The sequence below is a fragment of the Agelaius tricolor genome, unplaced genomic scaffold (genome assembly GCF_023055355.1).
Source record: "Agelaius tricolor isolate 1412-34295 unplaced genomic scaffold, bAgeTri1.0.p SCAF_20, whole genome shotgun sequence".
In the NCBI taxonomy this organism is placed as follows: Eukaryota; Metazoa; Chordata; class Aves; order Passeriformes; family Icteridae; genus Agelaius; species Agelaius tricolor.
The window spans coordinates 903,765-928,252 of record NW_027269280.1 but is presented as its reverse complement, the minus strand read 5'-3'; the positions used below and the strand labels follow the sequence as shown (position 1 = coordinate 928,252).

Here is a 24,488-nt window from a genome sequence, read left to right as displayed (position 1 = left end):
CTGGTGTGCCCTTAATAGCCTGTGTAATTCAGCATCACTTTAAGAGGCTGATTTTTCCTGCTGTAAACATTCTGGTATAATCTTAGATAAGGGAAGAGCTTTTTCTTGGTCCTTAATTCCCACTCCAGAGAAGGCTCCTCTCCTCTCCCCACAGCCCAGACTGCCCAGCCCTCCTGCTCTCCCTGAGAGCCCACAGAGCCCCCTCAGCTGGGGAGGAGCAGGTGAGGGCTGCACTCAGCCCTGAGAAGGGACAATCTCTCTAATCCACCCCAGAACGGGACAGAGCTCTTCAGGAGTCCTGCCACAGGACTGGGGCCATGAGGGGGTGCTCCCAACCACAGCTCCTCCCAGGAAGGGCTCTGGGGTGCCCAGGGCACAGCTCCAGCCCTGCTGCCAGCCTGGCAGGGCTCTGCAACAGGAGCCAGCCCCGCTGTCCCTGCATTTATCACCTGCAGCTCGGGACATCAATATTGCAGAGACTTCCTAAATCTCACTCAAGCAATTTAGCAGTAACTGCGAGGATCTAGGTGAGCTGACAGGACCTGTTCATTACAGTTAGTTAAAATATATGAGTGAATGTACACGTCAAATAATTTATTAACTACCACTTTACCGTGCTGATGATCTGAAGGAATGATCTATTAGAACCCTGAGCTCTTTTCACAATCCATTACCAGCCAGACCTTCTATTCCATTCCATCAATGTATTTCATACTTCTCACTCTGCAATCTATAGTCTCGTCCTTGTCTGAGTTTAATGCCATTTTCTACTTTTCTGTTTAAATGCTGAATGAATTTAAATCACATTTAAATATCACCAGCTTTTGTAGGATAATTGTGGGATAACATTATTATCTTTAAATAACAACAACCCCCTCACAGACAGACCCATAGCAAATGCATTTCCATCCTGGCTTGTCTGAGCCCAGGTGACACACCAAGAAAAGGTTATCATGGCTCTTGCAGTGCCTCCCTTCCAAGCCACCTCTGCTTTAAGGTCAAACTCTTGAGTTGCTCTTGGTTTCAGCAGCAGAGTAAGGAGTTTGTTTACAGGCAGATTTATGGGGTTTGTGTCTCAGGTGAGCCTGCTTTCAAGCTGAGCTCCTGCACTGCCATGGCAGCTGCTGGGTCCTGCACGTCCCCTGGGTGTGCCCTGCACGTCCCCTGGGTGTGCCCTGCTTGTCCCTGGTGTCCCCATGTATCCCCTGGGTGCCCTGCATGTCCCCTGGTGTCCCCTGCCCTGCACTTCACCAGGGCAGCTGGGCCAGGTGTCAGTGCCTGAACAGTGACTTTTGGTGGGATTTTGCTGCTGGTTTTACTGGTCTGTGAGCTTGTGAAGAGCAGCTCAGCCACAGGGGCTGGAACTCAGCACAGACTCTCCCAGGCCACAGACACAAATGCTGAACTGTGCTGGGCAGAGATGGCAATCAGACTCTCAGATTCTAAACTCATTAATGCTCGAGCAATAACAAGAGAGAGAAAATTTGGCAGGCAAACAGACCTGGATTCCAACTTTATGAGGGTTCACTGCACAAAGAGAGCTATAAAAAGAATCCATCCCTAAAAGACTACTGTATGAATGATTAAATAAATACCATGACCTTGTGCCTTCAAGATTATGATTTACAGAACAAACTGATGGTCAGGAAGAAGTGCCTGCACTGGGATTCCTGCTGGTGCCTGGTTCCCTGGCTGTGGGTGAAGCCAGCAGCACAATGAGCTCACTGAGGCAGCCCTCCCTGCCCAGACCAATGGGCAGCACTGCCCTGCTGCAGCTCGCATGCAGACCCAGCAGAGCAACACCAAAACACGGGGCAAGGTCCAGAACATGCTCATAAATCAGCCAGCACAGGCAGAAGCAGGTCCCAGTGGGCAGAGAGATCAGCCAGGCCCTGCTCCTGCAGCCACATCTGAGCCTTCATCTCCAGCACGAGGGAAGGGCCAAAAACACACAGGGGGAGCAGAGAACCAAAATATCTCCTGAGATTGTGTTCTCAGAGCTGTGAACAGGGCAAGAGGGCTCTGGCCTGGCCCAGCTCAGCTCCTGGGCACATCAGGGGCGGCCTGCAGCAGCCTGGGCACACACAGCCACTCCAGAAAGCCACTGAGCACCTTGGAAATGCAGCAGAGCTCAAAGGGGCTGGGGACAGGTGGGTGATCTGTGGGGAAAGCTGATCTCTTTCCTTCCCAAAACCCAGGGACTGCCCCATCTCTCATGTCCCCTCCTCCTGCCTTTGGGTTCTGCTATCCCAGAGATGCCAACTCCAGCTTTCAGCAAAGGTGACAAGGCATCAAGAGACAAAGAGCAGATTTTCCTTTCCTGCTAATGTACTGCTGGAATACATCTCTGTGTTGTGGCCACTGCAATCCAAGGACATTATAATGCCATTAAACCCTTCTGGTGCTGTGCTCCCTTGCTGAAGCTTTTCCAGGCTTTGTGTCACTGGAGCTTTTCACACACCTGCACTGAGCTGGCTCCATTCATTAGGGGAGACTGTACTTAGTGTTCACAAGATGCCCAGAAATTCTCTCAGTACAGGGGGCTTTCATCTCTTGAGGGACTGAATGGCTTTTTGGGGCATGGACTTGGCAGGTTATAGAAGTGCTGTGGGCTTCTTTGGGCTCCTGCAGGTCCCCCTCTTTTTCTTGCACCAGTGGAGAGCTGAGGCAGCTTCCTGTGAGTGACACACAGACCTGAGCACGGGTGCTGGCTCTGGGGGCAGAGCTCTGTCTGTCCCACACTGCCAGCACAGCACAGCCCCAGAAATGACATTTCCACATGTCCACAGCTCAGAGTTAGCGAGGACATCCCCCTGTGCCCAAGGCAAGCACACCCTGCTGGCACTGGGCTCAGTGCAGTGCTGGGCACACCTGGAATATCGACTCTGCACATTTTGTGGCAGTGACTGAACTCACACCCAGTGCCAGCAGGGGATGCAGGGGCTGCTGCTGTGCCCCTCCTGCACACACAAACACAACCAGGGGCTCTGCTGCTCCAAGGCAGTTCTACATTCACCTGAAAGGCCTGATTGTGCTGTTTGACAAGGGCTCACCTCTGTCCTCTGAAACTCCTCCCTTCTGAATGCTCTTGGGGTGTGATCACAAACAGAGCAATTGGTTTTTATTAATTTCCCCCCTTTTGGTTCACATTATCTGTGGCTTCCCCAGCCTGGGGAACGTGGGGAGCAGCACTGAGGCCCTGCACAAGCCCCACACAGTCCCTGCCACACCAACCTCCTGCCTCTCCCGTGAGCACTGTTCCCAGCCCTCTCCTAAAAGCCTTTCCCTGCTTTTCCCTCTCCCCTGTGTGCAGGCTGTCTGTGGGACACCTGAATTTGGGCTGAGATTCCTTTGCTCCCACAAACCCGGTGGCAACTTCTGGCTGAACAGGATGCAAAGCTCTAAAGGGAGGGAGGAAAGGGGAATGCACATCCTAACTCCCAGAGGAGGCACCCAGAACCTCACTGCCAGCTCAGAAATAACTGGAACAGGCTTTCCCCACCTCGTTATCATTATTAAATTCCCATGGGATAACAGTAAAGCCCTCACAGGAAACTGCTTTCCTGCTACAGTAATTCTGTTGGAACTCTTAGGAAGTCACAGCTAATAAGTCTTTTGAAAATAAAATATATCTTTGAAAATAAAATATATCTTGAGCAGTTTGGGTCAGTGCATCTCAAGGGTGGCCAGGTGGGAAGGTAAGCCTCTGCTATTTCCCATAAAAATGAGTATTTGGGAATGACTCTGTCCCATCCCTGGCCCTGTAAATGATCTTCCCCCTCGAAGGGCTCCCTGGGTATGATACACACTTCAAACACGGCCCTGCCACCCAGGCAAGCTCCTGGGACCTCTTGTGATTTAGCACTGCACACATTTCCTTGGCCTAGCAGCACAAATGGGGATATTTAGTAAGGTAAGTTATGATAATGAGCCCTGCCTAAATCACTGCTGCCAGGAGAAGAATGGGGGAGGCTCTGCTAACCATTAAAAATGAATGAGCGGGGAAATAAATAAGCAAAAGCAGCTCATTTGAGCTATAAAAGACTCCAGAACACAAGCTGTGTACCAAGGTACAAAAGGATGAGGCCATTATTAGCTCTATAAGTCACTAATGAACGACTCGGGAGAGGCGGAGTCACCTTTACTGAGCCGCGCTTAACCCGGGCATGGCTGAGCCCAGCCTAAAGCAGGAGCCCCGGGGATGCTGAGCCCAGCCTAAAGCGGCAGGGCAGGGATCAGAACTACGGGTATGGCTGAGCCCAGCCTAAAGCAGGAGCCCCGGGGATGCTGAGCCCAGCCTAAAGCGGCAGGGCAGGAATAGCTGAGCCCAGCCCAAAGCTGCAGGGCAGGGATCAGAACTCCAGGCATGGCTGAGCCCAGCCCAAGGGATCAGGAACTCCAGGATTTTGTACCCAAACACCTCCCTCAGTTTCTAAGGGCCTTGCTTGCTGCCAGCCTTTGCACAGGGACACGATGCAAGCCCGCCCAGCCCTGCTATAAACAGATATTAGCAGAGACCCGTGCACATGAAAAATGGTTTTTACTGCCCTAATCCACCTGAAGCGTCTCGTAGAGCATATTGATTAGGAGAACTCTGATACCAAATTATTTCTAGGAAGTATTTTGGTTGCTCTGCAGCTTTGTGGCAAACACCAGTGTATTATCCTCAGTGAACATACCCGGGTGAAGCACCACACCATGGGACATGTCAGAGGACTCACAATGCTGGGCACACACCCAGCTGGAGCTGCACGTGGAACAGCTCCTTTGTGGTCTGACACAGCCTCTGCTGGGCCACTGCACCCACCTGAAAAATCCCCTCGCTAACAGCCTCTCCTCAGGAATCACCTTCTGCTTTGTAAAACCCAGACTTGGCAGATAAAGCTTCAGTGGGTTTTTCCCTTCCATGCTTCTTTTGCCTCCGTTTCCACTACTACGAACAGTCAATTTCTGTAGCCATGATATTTTCTGAAAAAGCCTTTGCTTTGGATTTTTCCTCCTGAGAAGCCGAGAGGCCTCAGGAACAAAATGCAAACAATGGTTATCTGCTGCTGTGCAATGCAACAGGTGCAGCTGGGATTGGGCTCATGTGGTTGTTTCTGATTAATGGCCAATCACAGCCCAGCTGGCTCGGACTGTCTGTACGAGTCACAAGCCTTTGGTATCATTCTTTCTTTTTCTATTCTTAGCCAGCCTTCTGATGAAATCCTTTCTTCTATTCTTTTACTATAGTTTTAATGTAATATATATCATAAAATAATGAATCAGCCTTCTGAAACATGGAGTCAGATCCTCGTCTCTCCCCTCACCCTCGGACCCCTGTGAACCACAAGTTTCTCTGTGCAGTGGATTTGCACAGATTTCACAATTTTTTGGGGGTGAGCAGAGCAGCTTCTGCCCAGCCCCTCGTGAGCACATTTTGGAGTCTGTGCACGCTCTGTGCTCAGCTGTGATTTATTCCTGCCCATGGGCTGCCTGTTGGGAGCCTGTCCCCTCTGAGCCCAGAGCATCCCCTGCTGTGTCCCTGCTGCTGTGTCCCCTCTCCCATGGCACTGCCACTCCAGATGATGAATGCTGCATTCACCAGGGCTTGCAAGACACCTACATTTGCTTTCATTTTTGGGTCACGAAATTCAGTTTCATTTCAATTTCAAATGATTAAAATTATGTAAAAATACCACAATGTCAAGGAAAAAGTTATTTTAAAATGAAAAAAATCAAAACATTTCATTTTGGAAATGTCAAAACAAGTTGTTTCCTTGACACAACAAGAACCTGGTAACATCCTTTTCTTCTTTTTTTCTTCTGTCAGAGATGAAATTCCAAGGAAATTAGCATCATTTCACGAAGCTGCTTTACAGGAGTACAAATTCTGACTGAATAAACCCTGCCAAATTTTCCCCAATAAGCCTTAATCAACTGGGGCCACAAATCAAAACAAAATCATCACGATGAAACCTGCTCAATTAAAATGCAATCTCATGGAACCCGTGCTGCCTTTGGCACAGTGAATGTGCTATTCCCATGGGCAGGAGGGGACAGAAAGGCACAGAAGCACTTTACACAAGCCTGGCTTTAATTCCCTGCTCCCTCACACCCCTCCTGGCTGGCTGTGTGTAATTTATTGAGATCAATTCTCTGAAGGATGCTAAAGTGTTAAACTCCCGCTGAACTCCAGGGGAGTTTGGTGTTAAAGCTCTCTGAGAATCCGGCCTTTAATCTCCTTTTGATGTATGTGTACAATCAGGCTCCTCTCCCTTGTTTTACAGGGGTTCTGCAGAGCCTGATCTGTCAGGAACAAGAAGAGCTCAGGTGCTGGAGTCACCCAGCTGCACCTTCCTGCTGATAACATTTCTGATAACATTTCTGGGCAGTTCTGGGCCAGCCCTTCACCTCCTGGGCTCCTGGGGCAGGGGCAGCTCTGGGGGTGCAGCTCTGTCCAGGGCACACACACACAGACAATCCAGTCCTTCCCTCCTGCAGCTCCCCTGATTTGCTGTTGGCTGCTCCACCTCCTGCTCCCAGCTGGCCCAGGAGGCTCCCTGGCCACCTGCTGCCCGGGATGCTCAGTGGCACTGGCACAGCTCAGTGTCCGCTCCTGGCAGCCAGGGACAGGATGGCAGCACAGGCTGGCACTGCCTGAGGAGCTGCCAGCAGCCTGCTGGCCTCAGCCCACCTCGCGCTTCACGTTTGAGGAACCACGATTGTTTGTAATGAACGTGACAACGCTTTCCTGCTCCTGTTAATGAAGTTCCATCTCCCTCTCTCTCCCTGCATCACCCACTGCAGCCATCCCAGCACAGCCAGCACCCAGAGCCTCTCATCTCTGAACTGAGAATGGCATTTCTGCAAAGCTAAAAGAGCAGGAATGACAACAGAACAAACTTTGCTTCTCACTCCCGAAAGGGAGGCTGCTCACTTGTCTCTGGGCAATAAATACCTGATGTCCAAGGAAGTAGAGCTGATGAACAGTGTGACAAACCCAATGGGCTGAACACCAAAGCCAGGCTCCAAAGGGGCCAGTCAGGGTCCCAGACTGGTAAGATGCAGCCAGTGAGGCACCATGAGGACAGGAAGGTAATTAATACACAGAGCCTGGAACAGCCAGCTCCAGGGGCTGCCACCCTGTGTGTGAGCTCCTCTGCTCCTCCCCATGGACTGCAGCTCCTCCACACACCCTCTGCTCATTCTCAGTGAAATTTATGTTTGCTCTGTTAGAAAAAAATAAGATCCTCCTTTAAAGGGTTTTCATAACTTTACGGAAAATTGCTTCAAACCAAGTAAAATATAAAAATTCTTCTGCATCAACTGATGAAAAAAGAAATTACCACTCTTATTGTAGTTTTATGCATGACTGCTATTAAACTTTGGTCTGACAAACCAACAGCTGTTGGATTTCTTTGTAAAGAAAAAGAAATACAGAAACTGGCTTAAAATGCTTTTTCTTTAAGGCTGTAAGAGAAATGTAAATTCTTCCAGACCATTCTGGACTCCTAAATTAGTCAGAAAAAAGCACTGGGCTGATATATTCCCTGCCTCCTTGCATTCACTCATCTTTCATCTCCATCACTGCATTGCAGACTGGAAGCGTTGGTATTTTTTTGACAACATTCTCATTTTTCCAGCTTCCAAGAAATCTCTAGACAGGGACTGTCAGTTCTGATTATGCAGCCCGTGCTGCAGCAACAGGTGGTTAGGCAGGGCTCAGAACAGCATTCACCCTTTGCAGAGGGATGGCAGAGCCTGGCCCAGGCCCTGCAGGGCTGCACACCAGGGCAGGCAGCAGGGGAGGGCAGGCACAGGTGGGACAGGGGGACAGGGAGATGTGACCCCTGGGCAAGGGGGCCCCCTGGCTCCCAAGACACCAGCGAGGACAGGAAGGTAATTCATACACAGAGCCTGGAACAGGCACCTGGGCTGGCTGTGGGCACAGGGATGCTCAGGCTGAGCAATCTGGGGAGATTTACAGCTGAGCACTGAGAGCTCAGAGCTGGGGGCTGTGGAGCTGTGCCCACATAACTCAGCTGCACATCTCCCTGCAGACACCACAGCACGGGCAGAATCACCAGCCTGGGCACCTCTGTGCCATGGCAGACACAAAGCACGGGCAGGGCACGGCCCCAGCCCTGCACCAATAACTGGAGTGGAGGCTCCAGGATCCAGCCTTTAGGAGAGCCAAATCCCACCCAGCAGGGGCAATGTCCCTTTGGCTCTGGAAAGCTTTGATCCTACCCCAAACAGCCTCAAACAGGAACGTCCTGAGATTTTAACTTCTGTCCAAACGGTACTGGGTCATTAATCAGTTTTAATTAGGGACAGCACTGGGGACTGATGTGGCCCAAGCCAAGCACGAGACCAGACCTCCACAGGCTTAAAGCAGATGAGAGCTGCACAGAAGTGACTGAAAAGCCCCTGCAGAGAGAAGAGAATGCCAGGATGAAAGGAGAGGAGGAGTCTGAACTGTAGTGCCCAGAGCTGCAGGCACCAACCTGAGCTGGGGAACTCTGAGCTGGCACGGAACAGAACAATGGCCAAACACTGCTGGCATCAGCTGTGGAACAGAACAATGGCCAAACACTGCTGGCATCACCTGTGGAACAGAACAATGGTCAAACACTGCTGGCATCAGCTGTGGAACAGAACAATGGTCAAACACTGCTGGCATCAGCTGTGGAACAGAACAATGGCCAAACACTGCTGGCATCACCTGTGGAACTCAGACACCACCCCAGCAAGGGCACTGCCCTTCAGCCACTTCAGCACAGCCTAAAGGAGATGAAATGTCTCAGCAATGGCAGACTTCAGAGCTGCAAGGACAAAGAGATTTCCATCTTGGTAACAGGAGGACTTCAAAGAGTTAAGGATCCAGTTCTCTTTCTGCCACAGAGTTTGCCCAGGAAAAGTCTGGTTCTACTCCTCTGGCAAGTGTTCAGATATCCAACATCACAACTTAGGAAAAAAAGGAAAAATCTGTTGCAATATACATATACTCATGCACACACGGCAGGCTCTGGAAAGTTGGCCAACACTTTGAAGTGACAGGGGGAAAATAACGCAACAGCAAAGCATGAAAAATTTCTGAGAGCCCTACGCCTTTTTAAGCCAAGAATCACTTGCAGAGAAGCATAAATAAGCAGGGCTGTGCTCCAACAGCAGCCACAACACACAAGTGCCAGATGAAAGCTGCCAGCACGGACAGGCTGCAGAGCCAGAGGATGCTCCCAAGCCTCCCCTGCTGTGGAAGGGACTCCAGAGTCTGCACTGGAGTGAGAGAGAGAGAGACCCTGCACCACAGTGAGCAGGGAGGGGACACCGGGCACAGAGGGGACACCGGGCACAGAGGGGACACCGAGCAGGGAGGGGACACCGAGCAGGGAAAGGAGGGGACACCGAGCAGGGAGGGGACACCGAGCACAGAGGGGACACTGAGCACAGAGGGGACACTGAGCATGGAAAGGACACTGAGCAGGGAGGGGACACCGAGCACAGAGGGGATACCGAGCAGGGAGAGGAGGGGACACCGAGCAGGGAGGGGACACTGAGCAGGGAGGGCATTCCTGCGCTCCCCTGAGCCACCACAGCAGCTCCCCTCCCTCTGTGCCATGTGTGGGTGCCCTGAGGGCAGGGAGGGCTCTGAGCTGTGCCACAGGGTCCCATGGCACCCCTGGGGCTCAGTGCCACCCCGTGTGCAGCCTGCCCGCCCTGGCAGCAGCTCCTCTGCCTGCCCTGCCCTGCCCTGCCCTTGGGATCCCCCAATCCCGAGGGGCTGAGCTGAGCCAGGCTGCTCCAGCCCCTCTCTGGGCACAGCAGCATCCAAAGCCCTTGCTCCCTGCCGTGAACAGGGGTCATTATTTTGACAAATTAGTTAAATCTCTCTCAGTCAGCAACGAGGACCCTGAATTATTCAACATGCATCCGTCTTCCTCCCTTACAGAAACGGCCTGTGAAGCAATAAGTGTATTTCACTTGAACCACTTGTGAAAGATGTAAGACAGGTTGGGTTCACTCCAGTGCCCCTTGAAGTCAATGCGAGCCTTTCATTTAATTTTCATTTAATTAATTTCATTAAATTTGCAGATGATGCCAAGCTGGGAGGGGTTAGAAGTTCTCTGGAGAACAAGCTTAGAATTCAAAACGATCTTTGTAGTGTGGAAAACTATCTGAAATAAATAGATGAGATTGAAGAAAGGTAAGGGCGAAGTACAAAGCTGGATAGAAACAATTAAGTGCAGGATGGGGAAGATTGGCCTGGTGACATCAGTGCAGAAAAGAATTTGAACTAGACAGGATCTGACTAAAGACTCCAGGGACCACTGAGGGCTGAGATGATAATTAACAACTGCAGTAACATTTCTAACTGCTCACACAAATGACTTTCGAGAATGTTTTCCATAGCTGGAAGTTGTCAGGATGTCGCTCTTTTAATCTCTTTTTCATGCTCTTTCAGTTGGAAAATTCCAGTGATTTTTATACCTTATAGTGAGATAAGGGATGCACAACTTTTCCTGTCTGTAGTCCATGCATGCCATCTACAAGAAATGCAGTTTTCCTGGGTAAAAAAGGACACAAGTATTTCATCTTTGTTCCTCAGATTCAATATTGATCACAAAAGCACAAGGCCCTGCTGCATGCAGTGGGAGATGTGCTTTGCACAGTACCAGAGGCTGCAGAGCCTGTGGCATCCTCCCCTCCCAGCTGGCTGAACTTCCAGGGAGGGCAGAGCAGAGTGTGCTCAGCACCCTCCTGATCACACCAGGACACTGGAGTTTGCCAATTTATGGGGCTGGCATGCAGGTAAACAAGTTTGCAGTGCACCAAGTAAATATTACTTCAAACTTCCTTCTTCCCTTCTTAGATGTGAGAAAATGCTAAAGATATCGTTCCCACCTGTATTTATAGCATTAGTTGTGAAGCATCCTGACGTGCAAGACAAACCACTGCCTGAAAATTTATCACACTGCATTAAATCAAGAAGATTCAAGGAAAGAACATATTAAGAAGATGGAAGAAAAGGCATCCTGTTTTCCTCAGACAGCTAAACAAAAGCCTGGTTTAGGACAGTGCAATTACTATGGATCAATAGTTTCATTTCTGTGTCTCTTTTGCAGAGTCAAGTAAAATAATAACAACAATGGTGCTGCTGATGAACATTTTATATTTGAACTACTCCCATTATCTAACAGCATTTCAGCATTTTGCAAAAAAACCTCCTGACAACACTTTGTAAAGCACATCAGAGTGAGGGCTCAGTGCTCATGACATAAATGTGTGTCCCTGTGTGCATTTTTCACAGAAACACCTATTTCTCTAGCACAGACAGCATTATCCTCATTGTGGGAGTGAAGGAATTAACTGTTTACAAAGCTCTCCCATGGCCACAAAGTGCTGGGCAATGTTATCTGCAAGTGCTATCTGGGATGAGAAATGAAGTCTCATTACTGTGATGTTGGAGAATAATCAAACAAACAATGAAAACAGCTACATTTAGCATAAATAGGAAAGCCAGGCCAGAAACATCTCCTCTCACACAGTCCAGAAAAACTTATCAGCAAGCCACACTTGTGGAATGGGTAGAAGTCCAGGTGAGGACTGCAGAGATGCAGTTTCTATTTCATCTCTGCCATTTGACCTCAGAGAAGGAGTTTGTGTGCTCTGTTTATTCATCAGTGTTTTATTCATGGCTGCTCATGTCACAGGGCGGCTCTGACGGGCCCTGCAGCTCCTGCACCGAGGCTCAGGGCTGCTGGGAGATGCTGCAGGAGCTCTCCCAATTCAAATGTGCCCAAAGGGGCAGTGCCAGGCCTGGCCAGGGCACAGAACAGCTCAGACACAGCCCTGGGGCTCAGGGCTTGGCTCTGGCACCCCAGAGCTCTCAGAACATGCCCAAGGCCCCTGCTCAGACACAGCCCTGGGGCTCCGGGCTTGCTCTGGCACCCCAGAGCTCTCAGAACATGCCCAAGGCCCCTGCAGAGGACAGGAACATCAGCTTTTCTCCCAAACCAGGTAACAGAGCCCAGCTGTGCCCCAGCTGCCAGAGCAGCCCAGGGTGGCACAGCAGGGCAGGCAGAGGATCTCTGCCAACCTGAGCCCACAGCTCCTCCAAGCCTCCTTTTATTGCAAAGAAATGACAAGAGAGCACATTCAATAAAAGATTTCAGGAGCTGGTTTCAGGGAGGCTAGGGAATTGAAGGTGGAGGATAATTTGAAAGCATTTTGTAAGATTTTAGCTGCTTGTTCCCATTGACTCTGATGGGAGTCGTGCTGCTTTGATCTTTCAAATGCTTTCACACTCCTTCCATCCTGACAAGCACTCATAGCACGGATCTATTTACTGGGAAATTGAGCTGAGTCCTGAAGCTTGGTATCTGAACTATCTGCAAACAAGCAGGAGGAAAGAACAGCCAGCCTCTAAAAGAGGCTCCATCTGAACACAAAGTGCATGTTGTGCTGACACACCCTGCACATTCTGGCCTTGGCAACTGATGATGGCAATGACAAAGTCTCATGGCTGATCAATCCCCAGGGGTGGACGAGGGCTGTCTGCCTCAGGAGGATGCTCTGGACTCCCTAAGATTATTCAGATGTTTTTTTTTCAGAAGCAGGGGTGATCCCCAGCATGGAAAGCAGAGAAAAGCTGATTACAGGATGTGCAGAGCTCTTCCCCAGACTCCTCTCTGCTGTCCCACCCAACCTCTGTGTGTGGATGTGCAAAATCCAAAATCCAGTGGACTGAGGTACAGAGGGCAAGAACAGGGTCCTTCATCCTTTTCTTGCCATTTGTTTGGAAGGCAGGATTCCATATAAAGGAAGGAGAAGGAAATGGAGATGTGATATTTGCAAGAGAACTACGACTGCTGCAAATCTCAGTGTGGAGATACTCATCCCTTCAGGACAAAGCTGCAGTTCCAATTTGCTGGCTTCCAAACCCCAAAAGAGTTGTTCTGTCCCCTCAGATGTGGAGAGGAGGTTACAGAGGAGGATCCCCCTGGATCTCTGAGCCTTTCCCTGAGCCAGGGGCAGGCAGGGGGGTTTCCATCCCTCTGCAGGCAGAGCTGGGTGGGTTTCACTCCTCAAGGCTTCCACCAGCTGAGCACAGGCCCTCGGGGGAGCCACCACACACAGGATCCGGGCTCTCCTTCCTCCTGCCAGGCCACAAAGCCACCAGAGAACAGCCTGGACACACACTCACCACCAGGGCTCCCTGCAGGCCCCACTGCTGCCTGCCAAGGAATGTCCCTGTGGAGGCTCCTTGGAAACAGCAATTCCCATTCCCAGAACTCCTTGTAAAATTTCTGACTAAATTGATGAGAAAAGGTAATTTCCTTAATACAGCAGCTGTGCCCTGCAGAAGCAAGCTCCCTGGCAATACATTATTCCTCACACAATTTCAAAGTTTATCTACCTTAAGCAAATCTGGCTGTTTCAGCTAAAAGTTGTGCAGCCTTAGGCATTCTTTACCACATGAGCAGATGATCTTTTTAACACCTCGAGTTCCTGAGTTTCATCATTCACTAAATCAATCTCCCTTTCATGATTTGTATTTATACCAATGCCCAATTCTACTACAACTCCCTCTTATGCTTCCTCAATTTCCTCTATTATTCTTTTTTAGGTCTATAATATAATTTCAGTGCCTTACTCAGATGCTGTCACTTCGTATTTACGAACTGAAACTTGGATGTGCATTATTACTTTATTTTTATGAAAATCCATGATAACTAATGCAGTGATTCAATTTCTACCAAGAGGCTTAATGTTTGGTTTCCTATCTGGCCTCCAACCTTCATTCCTCCAAACAAACTTTTACATCTCTATTTACATATTGGGATCATTAAGGTTCTTTTCATCTCCCTGTCTCAATGGCTTCCAAAGCTACAATGGATTTAGGCAGGAGTTTAATTAGGAACTGCTCTTCTCTGTATTTCAGGCTACATTGCACGTGAAAGGGTAAAATATGCCTCTAACAAATGGAAAGCCCCAGGAGCCCCAGGCTAGGTAGGTTTCAGTGGAGCAGAGCATTCCTAAGTGGGAGATCCTGGAGCTGGGTCTGTTCCACGGGAGGCTGGCACTCATTTGATACCTGTGCAAGAAAATCCTGCCCCTGCAGTTGGCCTCTGTTCTGCCCTGACACCCATGGACACAGTCAGGTTCCTTTCAGCAAGGCTTTTCCTTGTTTTCTTCCTTCAGCACATGGAATATGTCAGAGCTCCACCTCAGAGACTCTGCTCAGGCTGGCCCTGCTCTGCCCACCCCATCCTGCTCTGAAGGCCCAGGAGCCACAGGAGCTGCTCCAGGTCCCTGCCCTGGTCACTGCAGGGGCAGCTCCTGAGCACAGGGCCAGGCTGGGCTCAGGGAAACCCAGCTCCAGGGAAGCCTGGCTCAGGGGTGGCCTCATTCTGCTGCTGGGGCTAAAAGCACCAGAACCCAGGGCAGCTGCAGTGCCCTCAGGTCTGCCAGCACACACTGGCCAGACTGGGACTGGCTCCAGGACACGCTGGCCCCACCAGCCTGGACCAGGCTCTTCCCTCACTGCTGCCTGTGCTGCTCAGGGAAGGAATCCTCCCTCAGACAATGACACACTGGGGCCACCCCATTCCTTTCCCTTTCTCAGAAATGTCTTTCCTGCAGTTTTCGTGTGTTGAGCACACCTTATGATATTCAGTGTCTCGTTTTATCCACTCAACAGCAACAAAACAACCAAGCAGCCTGCGAAGGAAATCCTGTCAGCACTGAGCCTTGCTGGAGATCAGATGATAGCTGTGAGCTCAGGAGCTGCAGAGTCCAGGAGGAGGTTATTAACCACACTGCACCCAGCTCACAGAAAGGATCGGGGAATGTGCCCAGCCCAGTCTGCTCAGGGAGCTCCAGGTGAGATCAGGCACACACATTGTTCAACCTGGGAACAAAGGGCACCATTTGCAGCAGAGCCACTTGTCAAGGTGTCTTCAGAAATTAGCAGAGTGCAGGCACTGCCCTGCCAGAGGGGCTGTGCTGCTCCTCTGCAGCCCCTGTGAACTCCTGGGATGGGATTCTGAGCCCTGGGGAAACGCTGCCTTTCAAGATCTGGTACAGGCCTGAAGCTCAGCTCAGCATCACCAGAGAGTGTGGAGAGCTCTCAAGGAACACGGGCAGACACAGTGGGGGCACTGAACGAGTGCAATTGGCTGTGGCTGCTGCTGGCTCCCAGCTGAGCAGAGCCAGCAGAGCCTGCTCAGACACAAACAGTCCAGGCAGGAACTCCTCCTCTCCTCATCCCATAAGGGCACAGCAATCCCATTAACCACACCGGGTTACACTGGGATTTGCAGTGGCAGCAATGAGATCCAGTCATTAACACAAGTTGTATGTGTGGGTGCATGTGAGACTGACTTCTTTTACTGACAGCCAAGTGCAATTAGTATAATGCTCACAGACAATGCATAAAATATCATTTAGTACCATCCGCTGTGCCTCTAGAAGGCTCCTCACCAGGGCCAAGGATACTTCCCTTCATCACTGAAGTTTCACTTCTCCCTCTCTGCCTCTCAGTGGAATGAAATGGAGCATGTAATGGAACGTCACATTCACAGATTCCATTCTGCTAGCAGCTCCAGGTCTCACAAAGTCTCAAACACTGCAGCAGCTTTTCACACGCTCACAAATGCTCCAAGAAATTGCTGAGAGCACTCAAATCCCCAAGTCTAAAGAAGATGCCCTAAATTTACTCAAACAAAACCCCTTTACAGCTACAAAACAATTACCTGCTTGCAAATAATCACATTATTTTAATAGTTATTATAAGGAACAGATTATTTAAGTTGGGAGAAAATATCAGCTTTGTATAATACCCACCTGCTCTAAATACACAGTTACACTTTTAGTCAAAATTGAAGAGCCATTAAAGCCACTTTTTGTAGGTGCTTAGGTTTCTAATTTGCAATTAAATTAATTGGATTTGAATACCTAAATTGATTCAGAAATCAGGCTTGTCATCCAACGACCAGTTCAACAGGATGCTGCAAACCAAGGCTGAAACAGGAGAGCTGTCCAGCATTTCTGTGGGCAGCTGATGGGGAAACCAAGGGCTCTGGAGTGTCCCACAAAGAAATCCAGCCCCAGGTCACACAGGTAAAGCACAGTGAGAACTGCTACACACAATCATCTCTGCTAACAAACTGCACCCAGGGAGCTCCTGGCACCTCCAGCACTTCTCAGATGTGTTTGACTGGTTTACTTCCTTTTCTCTTGAAATCCTTAAGTACTGCATAATTGTTTATATAACTGCAAAGAGAAAAAGTGCATGGGTAACCAAAAGTCACCATCCTAAAAGAAATGCAAAATGGTCCAGACAGTGAATAAAAGAGAAGAAACCTTCAGTCAACTGACCTGCACAGAGTCTGTTACATAAGAAATCTGAAAATATTTCTGAATCCTTCCTTACTCAGCCACTGATGTTTTATCATGACAGAATTTGTGATGGGCTGTGATTAAGCGAAATCGAACAGGAGATTTCTAGAGAGCCTGTGCTCTGTCCTAGTTAGGGTTATGGATGTTATTAACAGCCCTAATGAGGATGCTCATACGTTACATTTTACATCCCAAAGCACTCTTGGGGGATTTAGCATTAATGCTCCTTGTCTGCCAGGGTAATTCAGCCCCATGACACCTTTTGTGTGTCTGCTGAGACAGCTCAGATCAACCAGGCCCACAATGGCCCAGCCATGGCCCAGCTGAATGCCAGAGCCCACACTGTCACCCTTCAGTGCAGCACCTCAGAAACCACCCAGGACATCCAATTGTTGTGCACTCTTATTAAGGAGAAATGAAGATCAAGTGTCACAGGCTGTGTGCAGGCTGAGCCCTTATTAGAACCTGCAACGCCTAAAATCCCATCCCAGCTTGAACCATTAGAGCATGATTCCTTCCTTCCTTCATTAGAGCAAAGGCAGGGCAGGACAGCATGAAAAATTCAGGTTCATTACAGCCTATCAACCCCAGCCTCCCCTTCTCCTGCACAGATAAATGTCCAGAATCACCCAGCTGCCTTGGGGAGCCCTGGGAACCCTGCAAGGATCCCATAGCTGATCTTCAGGGCACCCCAGCTCTGACCAGCATTTCTCTCTAACTCCAGAAGATGAGCCCCACCCTCAGCAAATACTGACACAGTCCTTGGATTTGAGCACATCTGAATCAGCTGAAAAGATGTCATGTGTGTTTCTAGTTGTAAAGATGTCACGTGTGTTTCTAGTTGTAAAGATGTCATGTGTGTTTCTGGTTGTAAAGATGTCACGTGTGTTTCTAGTTGTAAAGATGTCATGTGTGTTTCTGGTTGTAAAGATGTCACATGTATTTTTATTTTAGCAACACCAGCCCCTTCCACTCACATTTTTTCCCATGAAGCACAAAACCCCAGATTCCTGGGTATCTTCTGGAGAATTCTGAAGAAGCCTCAACTCAGAAATTATTTGGGGTTTTTTTTTTCTCCATTACAGAGAAGTTTTTTTATCTTATAAGCTCATAGTCTTTCAAAAACATAAAGGAGGTGCAGGCAACAGTGACTGTGGCAGCCCCACTGGGGTTTTCAGCATGGATGATTATGATTACAAAAAGGCAAACAACACCACAGAAACCTCGTTCCTTCCCAAGGCTCACATCAGAATGATGAATTGGCAGAATATGAAAGAGACAAATCCAGTAACTCCAACAGCTTTAGGTGAGTTCCAGACAATTCCTGGGAGGTGCAAGGCTGTTGTATTGGTTCCACATTCAGAATTCATCTTTGCCACGTCTGTTTTTCATACCAGGGAGAGATTAAAATTGTGCCTTCTCCCTTTATAAGCAGCACCAGCAGCGCATGAACTGAACTCTACAGTTCTTATTACAACTCTTTGTTTTGACAGTGCATTTTTCTGTGTCCTGTATTCCTAGAGCAGGGCAGAAAAAGCATTTTCATTTTTAAAGCTGCTCCATCCTAAGGTGAAAAGGTCAGATGGATTCTGATGTCAGGAATATTGAAACTGAGTTGAAATGACAGGACATGATTTCATCATTTTCTATCAAAACGAAATGTTTAGACATTGCAGAAAATAAAAACATACATTTGCTGACTTAAATCAAGGTTGTTTCCAAGATGGATCAAAGTTTTTTGGGGTCGGAATAAGGCAGTTCAGCTGGCAAGAGAAATCCCTTTCTATTATGGAAAATCATGGCACAACCTGGATCTTCACTGCAGATCTCTCAAGGCACAGGGAGCCCTGGGGTGACTCGTGCAGCCCTGCCTGGAGGGTTCTGTGTGTCAGTGCCCCCATGGGAGCCTGCCCTGGCCCTTTCCAGCTGGACACTGAGACCTCAGTGACCCAGCACCATCAGGAGCTCTGAGATCTGCAGCACTGCAGCTGCCAGGTGAGCCAGGAGCACAGAGCATCCCGACTCCATTCTCTGCTCCCTTTGATCTTTTACTCTGTCACACCAGTGACTTTAGAAGAGCTCAACTTCTCCCTGAAGTGCACCAGAGTCAGGGAGAAAAGGAACAGCTGTTAAAAGTTTCATGCTTTAAAACACTGTCTGCTTCAGGCTACTTCACATGCTCTGACACTTCAGCTTCTGTAAAGTCTGTCACATGGTTAAAAGATGTTACTTTGCCACTGATAAAGCCACACTAAGTGTTAGTGAAAGATTTATTAGCCTGCAGTAATATTTTACAAATTGCCAAGTGTGCTGCTCTCCCCTCTAATACACTCCAAAGTGTCAGAGCAGAGCAGCTGCCAACCCTTCCCTGGACCAGAGATGAGTGCCCACGATGGAGCTGTGGCTGCAGCAGCGTCCTGGGGAGCAGGGGGGACCAGCATCCCTGCACAGCACAGCCAGGGACAGCCAGGGACACCAGAGCCTGCAGAGGGCCAGCACAGAGCCAGGCCAGCCCCACACAGGCTGCACAGTGCTGGGGAAGCTGGCCCAGGGAGAGAAATACAGCTTGGGTACAGGAAAAGGTGATTTAAAGGGTGAAAAGAACTGGAATGGTGGAGTCCCCATCCCTGGGGGTGTTTAACAAAGCCTGGATGTGGCACTGGGGGCCAGGGTTTGGCTGAGGGGTTGGGGCTGGGCTGGGCTCAATCGTCTTGAAAGGTCTCTCCCAACCTGGGGATTCTGTGATTCTGTGAATTCTGATTGCGTGTGATTGTGTGTGATTGTGTGTGATCGTGTGTGATCGTGTGATTGTGTAATTGCGTGTGATTGTGTGATTGCGTGTGATTGTGTGTGATTGTGTGTGATTCAGTGTGATTCAGTGTGATTCAGTGTGATAGTGATTGTGTGTGATTGTGTGATTGTGTGCGATTGTGTGATTGCATGTGATTGCGTGTGATTGCGTGTGATTGCGTGTGAGTGTGTGCGATTGTGTGCGATTGCGTGTGATTGCGTGTGATTCTGTGATTGTGTGCGATTGTGCGTGATTCAGTGTGATTGCATGTGATTGTGATTGTGTGTGTGATTGTGTGTGATTCAGTGTGATTCTGTGATTGTGTGTGATTGTGACTGTGTGTGATTGTGTGTGACTGTGTGTGATTGTGTGTGATTGTGTGTGATTGTGTGTGATTGTGTGTGATTGTGTGTGATTCAGTGTGATTCTGTGATTGTGTGTGATTGTGACTGTGTGTGATTCAGTGTTTCAGTGATTCTGGGAGAGGGAAATCCCAGAATCTGGGGCCGCTCTGGGCACCCTGCAGGGCTCTGGGGTAGTGCCCAGGCTGTGCCAAGGATCCCAGCAGCAACACCGAGCCCTTCCAGCCCCTGGGCCCAGCAGCTCCCTGCCCCCTGGCAAAGCCCAGCCTGCAGGGGGAAATCAAATCCATCAGTGCAGGGGGAAATCAAATCCATCAGCGCAGGGGGAAATCAAATCCATCAGTGCAGGGGGAAATCAAATCCATCAGCTGCAGGGGGAAGTCAATCAGCTGCAGGGCTTCTGCACACAGCGTTGGGTGACGCCGATTTCAAAAGGAGCCCTCTAGGAAATGCACAGCACAGCCCAAAAAAGGGGCACAGCAGCTGAATCCTGCTCCCAGGGCTGCCTCCAGCACTGGTGACTTCTGGCAACTTTCAGGTGTCTGATCAAACAAAATTAACAAAAAGCAGTTTTCGTTTCAGGGTAACCAAATGCAGATTTTTCCATTAACTCGTCGAACTGAAAAGCCAGAGCACTGGAAAGTGTTGCTTTGGAAACTTCCAGGCTTTGTTGAGCCTTCAAGAAAATGGGCATTTGGAAACAAAAATGTCTTTTCAAAATGAAAGATTAAAAGAAGCTGATATTTCTTCTCTCCTTATTCTTGATTAAAATCATCTTGAGAGTTTATTCTTTACTAAAAACTCAGCAAAAATAAAAGTCTGCTCAAAAATCTCTCTTTTTTCCCATTAGTTCAGTAGGAGTTTTACTATCCACAAATGGTCAGTACTTGACAGCACTCTGAAATTCACACCTTAGCTTTTCTGTGTCTCAGTCCTCATTAGTGAAACACAGTCTATAACACACCTCCATTTTTTGATTATTCTGTCAGGCTGGACCAAGTAATTTCTGACAATCATTTGTCAACAAAAATATTGTTTCAGTGGACTAAATTCTGCTCTGACATATTCAACCAGGTTCAGGTCGGTGCAGTTTGGCACAAAAAGAGTCAGTGCAGAGTTTGGACCAGCTCTTTAAAGTTCTTTGAAGTTTCAGATGAAAGAAGTGAGTAATAAATGTGGACCCTGAAACGAAAAGAAGAATGAGGTACCCTCGTTCTGCAAGGAAAATGAGCTTAACCTCATCATTAATCAACACCAAAAAACCAGGAATAAAAGCTAAGCCACGAAGACATAATCAATCTGTTAGATGCTACTTGACAGCTGCATTGAAAAACAGCAACAGTAAAGACCCAAAGAAATGTAATCTTAATCTTTATATTTCAATGGGCATCTTAAGCAGGTTTTTCTTCCATTTTCTATTCCCCACTCTGCTGCCCAGAGAACAGGAACTCTAATTACTGCTGCATGCTGAAGGCTGGCCAGTAATTATATATCTTTATCTTCATTAGGTGCCTGGGAACAAGGCTCGCTCTGAACCAGAGCAGGTAAACTGCAAACTCCAGACACATTTTCAATGAAGACTCCCTTTGAACTGGGGCCTCATTTCAGCAGTGCAGAACGCTCTGTGCTGCTGAGGAGGGGTGCACAGTGCCCTGATCCCTGGTGCCAGCCTGCTGTGGGCCAGGGCTGGCACTGACACACTGCTCACGGGCTGGGGACGGGAATGCGCCGCACACCAGCACTGCCTGGGACACTCATGTTCCTACGGCAACCGCTCAAACACCACAAAGCAAAACTGCTGTTTTACCTCCTCCAAATTATGTGTTTGCTTTAAAATCTGCTTTTTCCAATTCACTAAGAAAATGAAATAGAAGATGAGTGAGTTAGTAAGGACTTGGTCCATTAACTCCCACAACATAAGGACAAATAATTTCCTTCTGTTTCCAAATCTAAATTAAGTCCAACAACTTGCTATATTTGGCACATTTACCAGATCCAAAAAGGCTTCACAGAAGAGGAAAAAACCCCAAACCCCAAAGGTTCCTAATAATACAGCCAGAAAGACACATTTAATCAGAAAATACCAACATGGTGGCTAATCAGGTAAACAGGAACACTGAGAAGATTCTAAAAGGGAAGCATAACAAATACTAAACTTTGAAATTGCTGGGGTTCATCTCATGTATAAGAAATTACCATGACAAAATTATTTAAAACAAGTCCAATGCACATAGAAATTGCAATTTTTTTTTTGTCAAAAGAGATAGCTCAGGACAAACCATGTACACCACTGGGAATTCCATTTCCTCCATTAGGAGGGGGCCTAGAGGGTTTGTGATTGCTTTGGGACATGCTGGTTATAAAAATAATATAAAATAATTCAATATTAACTTTCATTAGCAGCTGCAACTCTTGTTTCCTCTTTCTGAGTGACAGCCACAGAGAGTTTGTGAGAAGATCAAAGCTGCTGCAGACAGGGCACCTTTTGTGTCACCTCTGGAACCCTCCGTGCCTTATCTGCCCCCATCACTGCCCCTGCTCCTTCCTGTTCACCACTCACCAAGCGGACAGAGGAGTGCAGGACTGATTCCTCACAGGATTCCAGTGGCAATGCTGGCACTTGCTGAAAGCCTCCAAGAAGCAGGGATTGCCCCGAGGCTCCAGTGTGACCCCCCCCAATTCAGCCCAAAAGGAGCCTCAGGGGCTCCTGTGAGCTGTGCCCTGGCTCTGGCCATAAAGCAGCCCTGAGGCACCCCAAGGGGCAGCAGCACTGCCAGGGCTCTGCACCCACAGCCCACGGCTGCAGAGGCACGGGGACAGTCAGCCCTGGAAATGCTCCCCAGGCGGGGGTGTCACACATGGAAAATTGGGATTTGGTGTTGGGTTTGCTGCTTCACTGGAGCGAGCCACACAGCAATAACAGCGATAATAAATCTTGGTGTTCCAGCAGCAGAGCAGTCAGAAAATGAAAGGACTTGTTCCATTAGAGAACAGCACTGCTCTGCAGGGCCTCTGCCTCCCTGGAAGGAGCAGCCTGATCCTACCTTAATGACGTCTTCATCTGATGAGCTGCACTCCACAGAGTCCACAAGATCTGTCACAGTCCCATCATCTTCCACAGAAACCACCTTGACAGGGACAGCCACTGTTTTCCCAGTGAGAATGGCTGTGTTCAGGATCTCTGCTTCCTGAGAGAAAAGAAAACAAAAGGCCACTTAGTATATTATATATATATATATAGTGCTATGAATTGATTAGCAGCACCTGCATTCAGCCTCAATTCCTCATGGCCATGGCAAGGACTGTTCCCAGGGCAGCCAGCAGGACAGGCAGATTTCCTCCCTGCAGCCCTGACCACGGTTCCAGCTGTGACTCAGGGCTGCTGAGATGTCTGTGGTGCCCCAATTTCTGTCCTGCCCTAACTTCTGTCTCATCCATGTTCCCTGAGGGCCAGAGCAGCCAGCACCTGGAGTGACCCTGCCCCAAAGGGACAAACACACCTGGATGTGGCAGCAGGGACTCCTCCAGCCTGAGCTCATCTTGATTATCACTTAAACATGTCTCAAGCCTTGCTGCTTTTCCCCTTTTCTGGAAGGTTTCCCACAAACACGGGCACTCTGTGCTGGGAGTGCCCCTCTCTCTGCCTGCACACCCAGGCTGGCACACGGGCACAGCTCAGGGCAGGGCTGAGCTGCCCTTGGGGATGCAATCGTGGCCAGGCCAGAACCCAGAGCCTGTGGAGCCACTGCCTCTTCTGGCAGGCACCCTGGCTTCCCTGCCCTGCCTCCAGGGGAGCCAGAGGCAGACTCAGGTCCTGGGTAAGTGACTGTGCCCCACAGGACAGTGTGGGATCACACCCTCCTCAGCTTTCTGGGGTGTACCCTGACTCCTGCTGGGCAAGCGCCTCCCCACAGCTCTTCCTTTACCTGTTCAAGAGGTTTGTGCAAACCCAGCCCCTTCAGACAGAGGGGGATGCTGGGAGGGTCTGGGCTCACCAAACAAAACCAGCTCTGTGGTGACCAGTGCCTTTGCAAAGCACATTCCTCCCGTTTGATTTACAGTTCTTATTTAAAAGTGCTGAGTTCTGGTTACCTGAGGAGCATCAGACCAACCAGAGCCCTCTGTCACCTGGGTGTCACCTGTGTCACAGACTGGCTGATCTGTGCCAGGACACTCTGAGCACAAACTGCTGCCCAAGTCCTCCCACCCCTAACTGCAGCATCCTGCTCATTTCTGGAAGGGTCTCTGGGCCTTTCAGAGCTGTGCCTGCGAAGCTGGGACCATCCTGTACAACAAGAGGCTCTTGATTTCAGCTGGCTCTTGTGCAATAAAGGCTCCCAAAGCCCCCCAGGTGCTAAATTCTCATTATCTAAATAGCTCCCACTCTGAGCTCTGAGACTGACCTGATTTTACTCCTGGAAGACAAGAGTGGGGATTGGAACCCAGCTACCAGAAGATGATGACTGCTCCTACTGCCTCTTGGGCTAAAGGGGAGAAGCTGGGATTTTTCTCCTCTAAAGTATTCACATCAAAAAGACCTTTTCCTCTTACTTAAAGAAACAGACACACTTTATTCAGACTCAAAGCAATATTTAAAGAAAGAAAAACCCCTCCTGGTCACTTGATAGCTGCTTTGCTAAGGTTGCCCCATCCTCACTGTGATCTTTAGGGAAGGGAGAAAGAGGATTTCACAAAAAGAGAACTTGAGAAGAAAATCCTCCCCCTCCCTCAGCACAAAAGCCCTTCAGATATTTTTAAATTGCAATCCATCCAAGGGTGAGAATTTCTGCCTGCACACTCAGGTCTGTGGCTCTCAGTGCAGATTGCACTGCTCAGGCACTGAGTTCTCAGGTCTGCAATGAACTTTCCATGTTCTGTGGCTTTTCCCATGTCTGGGCTCTGCACCCAGGTTCCCCAGCACCTTTTGCTGCTGCCATGGGCTCTGCAGA

General features: G+C 49.0%; 1 protein-coding gene across 1 annotated transcript in view; it reads right to left on the bottom strand.

Annotated features, from left to right (window-relative positions):
- TMEM132D (transmembrane protein 132D) overlaps nucleotides 1–24,488 on the bottom strand; it is a 195,659-nt gene that overhangs the window by 10,302 nt on the left and 160,869 nt on the right. The window contains exon 5 of the mRNA XM_071444941.1: nucleotides 22,584–22,727. Coding sequence (XP_071301042.1) covers nucleotides 22,584–22,727 — 144 coding nt within the window. The remainder of the gene's footprint in view (nucleotides 1–22,583; nucleotides 22,728–24,488) is intronic.